A 5,000-nucleotide genomic window follows, 5' to 3' on the forward strand; every position below is an offset into this window, starting at 1 on the left:
ATCCTAGTTAAGGTAGAACTACACTACCCAGTATCCTCCACGGCTCTACCACTACACTAGCCAGCTCCCTCTACTGCTCTACCACAACACTAGCCAGCATCTTCCACTGCTATACCACTACACTAGCCAGCACCCTCTACTGCTATACCCCTACAATTACCCAGCATCCTCCACTCATACATACTGGTTAAGGTAGAACTACACTACCCAGCATCCTCCACTGCTCTACCGCTACACTAGCCAGCATCCTCCACTGCTCTACCAATACACTAGCCAGCATCCTCTACTGCTATACCACTACACTAGCCAGCATCCTCTACTACTATACCACTACATTAGCCAGCACCCTCTACTGCTATACCCCTACATTACCCAGCATCCTCCACTCATACATACTGGTTAAGGTAGAACTACACTACCCAGCATCCTCCACTGCTCCACCACTACACTAGCCAGCATCCTCTACTACCCAGCATCCTCCACTGCTCTACCGCTACACTAGCCAGCATCCTCCACTGCTCTACCACAACACTAGCCAGCATCTTCCACTGCTATACCACTACACTAGCCAGCACCCTCTACTGCTATACCCCTACAATTACCCAGCATCCTCCACTCATACATACTGGTTAAGGTAGAACTACACTACCCAGCATCCTCCACTGCTCTACCGCTACACTAGCCAGCATCCTCCACTGCTCTACCAATACACTAGCCAGCATCCTCTACTGCTATACCACTACATTAGCCAGCATCCTCTACTACTATACCACTACATTAGCCAGCATCCTCTAATGCTATACCACTACATAACCCAGCATCCTCCACTCATACATACTGGTTAAGGTAGAACTACACTACCCAGCATCCTCCACGGCTCTACCACTACACTAGCCAGCATCCTCTAATGCTCTACCACTACACTAGCCAGCACCCTCTACTGCTATACCCCTACATTACCCAGCATCCTCCACTCATACATACTGGTTAAGGTAGAACTACACTACCCAGCATCCTCCACGGCTCTACCACTACACTAGCCAGCATCCTCTAATGCTCTACCAATACACTAGCCAGCTCCCTCTACTGCTATACCCATACATTACCCAGCATCCTCCACTCATACATACTGGTTAAGATAGAACTACACTACCCAGCATCCTCCACTGCTCTACCACTCAACTATCCAGCATCCTCTACTGCTATACCGCTACATTAGCCAGCATCCTCTACTGCTATACCACTACACTATCCAGCATCCTCTACTGCTATACCGCTACATTAGCCAGCATCCTCTACTGCTATACCACTACACTACCCAGCATCCTCTACTACTATACCACTGCACTACCCAATATCCTCTACTGCTATCTTAGGCTTGTGTGCGGCTGCTCGGCCATGGAAACCCATTTCATGAAGCTCCCGATAAACAGTTCTTGTTCTGACGTTGCTTCCAGAGGCAGTTTGGAACTCTGTAGTGAGGTGTTGCTTCCAGAGGCAGTTTGGAACTCTGTAGTGAGGGGTTGCTTCCAGAGGCAGTTTGGAACTCTGTAGTGAGGTGTTGCTTCCAGAGGCAGTTTGGAACTCAGTAGTGAGGTGTTGCTTCCAGAGGCAGTTTGGAACTCTGTAGTGAGGGGTTGCTTCCAGAGGCAGTTTGGAACTCTGTAGTGAGGTGTTGCTTCCAGAGGCAGTTTGGAACTCAGTAGTGAGGTGTTGCTTCCAGAGGCAGTTTGGAACTCTGTAGTGAGGGGTTGCTTCCAGAGGCAGTTTGGAACTCTGTAGTGAGGGGTTGCTTCCAGAGGCAGTTTGGAACTCTGTAGTGAGGTGTTGCTTCCAGAGGCAGTTTGGAACTCTGTAGTGAGGGGTTGCTTCCAGAGGCAGTTTGGAACTCTGTAGTGAGGTGTTGCTTCCAGAGGCAGTTTGGAACTCAGTGTTGCAACAGACAATTTTTACGCGCTTCAGCACTCGGCGGTCCCGTTCTGTGAGCTTGTGTGGCTTACCACTTCGCGGCTGAGCCGTTGTTGCTCCTAGACGCTTCCACTTCACAATAAGATTGCACGGCTCTGTGATCAATCGTATACATGGGTGTGGCTAAACTACCCAGCATCCCCCACTCATACATCCTGGTTAAGGTAGAACTACACTACCCAGCATCCTCCACTCATACATCCTGGTTAAGGTAGAACTACACATCCTCTACTGCTATCCCACTACAATACCCAGCATACTCTACTGCTATCCCATTACCCAGCATCCTCTACTGGTATAACACTACCCAGCATCCTCTACCGCTATAACACTACCCAGCATCCTCTACTGCTATAACACTACCCAGCATCCTCTACTGCTATAACAATACCCAGCATACTCTACTGCTATCCCATTACCCAGCATCCTCTACTGCTATAACACTACCCAGCATCCTCTACTAGGATAGAACTGCACTCCTGGGGGCCAGTTGATGATACCTGATGTTGTGATTATGGATTGATTAATGTATTGGTTGGTGTATTGATTGGTTGGTTGATGGTTGGTTGGTTGATGTATTGGTTGATGTATTGATTAATGTATTGGTTGGTGTATTGGTGTATTGATGTATTGATGTATTGGTTGGTGTATTGATGTATTGATGTATCGGTTGATTGATGTATTGGTTGGTTGATGTATTGGTTGGTGTATTGATGTATTGGTGTATTGATGTATTGGTTGGTGTATTGATGTATCGGTTGATTGATGTATTGGTTGGTTGATGTATTGGTTGATTCATGTATTGGTTGGTTGATGTATTGGTTGGTGTATTGATGTATTGGTTGGTTGATGTATTGGTTGGTTGATGTATTGGTTGATTGATGTATTGGTTGGTTGATGTATTGGTTGATGTATTGGTTGATGTATTGGTTGATTGATGTATTGGTTGGTTGATGTATTGGTTGATTGATGTATTGGTTGATGTATTGATTGGTTGATTGATGTATTGGTTGATTGATGTATTGGTTGATGTATTGGTTGATGTATTGATTGGTTGATTGATGTATTGGTTGATTGATGTATTGGTTGATGTATTGGTTGATGTGTTGGTTGGTTGATGTATTGATGTATTGGTGTATTGATGTATTGGTTGGTGTGTTGGTTGATTGATGTATTGGTTGGTTGATGTATTGATTGGTGTATTGGTTGGTTGATGTATTGATTGATGTATTGGTTGGTTGATGTAGTGGTTGGTTGATGTATTGATGTATTGGTGTATTGATGTATTGGTGTATTGATGTATTGGTTGGTGTATTGATGTATTGATGTATTGGTTGGTTGATTGATGTATTGATTGATGTATTGGTTGGTTGGTGTATTGATGTATTGATGTATTGGTTGGTGTATTGATGTATTGATGTATTGGTTGGTTGATTGATGTATTGATTGATGTATTGGTTGGTTGATGTATTGATTGATGTATTGGTTGGATGATGTATTGGTTGGTTGATGTATTGATTGGTGTATTGGTTGGTTGATGTATTGATTGATGTATTGGTTGGTTGATGTATTGGTTGGTGTATTGGTTGGTTGATGTATTGATTGATGTATTGGTTGGTTGATATATTGGTTGGTTGATGTATTGATTGGTGTATTGATGTATTGGTGTATTGATGTATTGATGTATTGGTTGGTGTATTGATGTATTGATGTATCGGTTGATTGATGTATTGGTTGGTTGATGTATTGGTTGGTGTATTGATGTATTGATTGATGTATTGGTTGGTTGATGTATTGGTTGATTGATGTATTGGTTGATTGATGTATTGGTTGGTTGATGTATTGGTTGATTGATGTATTGGTTGATTGATGTATTGGTTGGTTGATGTATTGGTTGATTGATGTATTGGTTGATTGATGTATTGGTTGGTTGATGTATTGGTTGATTGATGTATTGGTTGATGTATTGGTTGATGTGTTGGTTGGTTGATGTATTGATGTATTGGTTGGTGTGTTGGTTGATTGATGTATTGGTTGGTTGATGTATTGATTGATTGGTGTATTGGTTGGTTGATGTATTGATTGATGTATTGGTTGGTTGATGTATTGGTTGGTTGATGTATTGATGTATTGGTGTATTGATGTATTGGTGTATTGATGTATTGATGTATTGGTTGGTGTATTGATGTATTGGTTGGTGTATTGATGTATTGATGTATTGGTTGGTTGATGTATTGGTGTATTGGTTGGTTGATGCGTTGATTGGTTGGTTGATTGATGTATTGATTGATGTATTGATGTATTGATGTATTGGTTGGTGTATTGATGTATTGGTTGGTGTATTGATGTATTGATGTATTGGTTGATTGATGTATTGGTTGGTTGATGTATTGGTTGGTTGATGTATTGGTTGGTTCATGTATTGGTTGGTGTATTGATGTATTGGTTGGTTGATGTATTGGTTGGTTGATGTATTGGTTGATTGATGTATTGGTTGGTTGATATATTGGTTGGTTGATGTATTGGTTGATTGATGTATTGGTTGATTGATGTATTGGTTGGTTGATATATTGGTTGGTTGATGTATTGGTTGGATGATGTATTGGTTGGTTGATGTATTGGTTGGTTGATGTATTGGTTGGTTGATGTATTCATTGATGTATTGGTTGGTTGATATATTGGTTGGTTGATGTATTGATTGGTGTATTGGTTGGTTGATGTATTGGTTGGTTGATGTATTGGTTGGTTGATGTATTGGTTGGATGATGTATTGGTTGGTTGATGTATTGGTTGGTTGATGTATTGGTTGGTTGATGTATTCATTGATGTATTGGTTGGTTGATATATTGGTTGGTTGATGTATTGATTGGTGTATTGGTTGGTTGATGTATTGATTGGTGTATTGATGTATTGGTGTATTGATGTATTGGTTGGTGTATTGATGTATTGGTTGGTGTATTGATGTATTGGTGTATTGATGTATTGGTTGGTTGGTGTATTGGTTGGTTCATGTATTGGTTGGTGTATTGGTG

The 5,000-nt window shown here is 41.7% G+C and overlaps 1 protein-coding gene across 1 annotated transcript in view; it reads left to right on the forward strand.

Annotated features, from left to right (window-relative positions):
* Positions 1 to 5,000, forward strand: part of LOC135561975 (WD repeat-containing protein 19-like) — a 101,597-nt gene that overhangs the window by 89,070 nt on the left and 7,527 nt on the right. The window contains exon 19 of the mRNA XM_065004508.1: positions 1 to 12. This exon is cut by the window's left edge and continues 113 nt beyond it. Within this exon, the coding sequence (XP_064860580.1) occupies positions 1 to 12 (12 nt within the window). The remainder of the gene's footprint in view (positions 13 to 5,000) is intronic.

This window comes from Oncorhynchus nerka, linkage group LG18 (assembly GCF_034236695.1).
Source record: "Oncorhynchus nerka isolate Pitt River linkage group LG18, Oner_Uvic_2.0, whole genome shotgun sequence".
NCBI lineage: Eukaryota > Metazoa > Chordata > Actinopteri > Salmoniformes > Salmonidae > Oncorhynchus > Oncorhynchus nerka.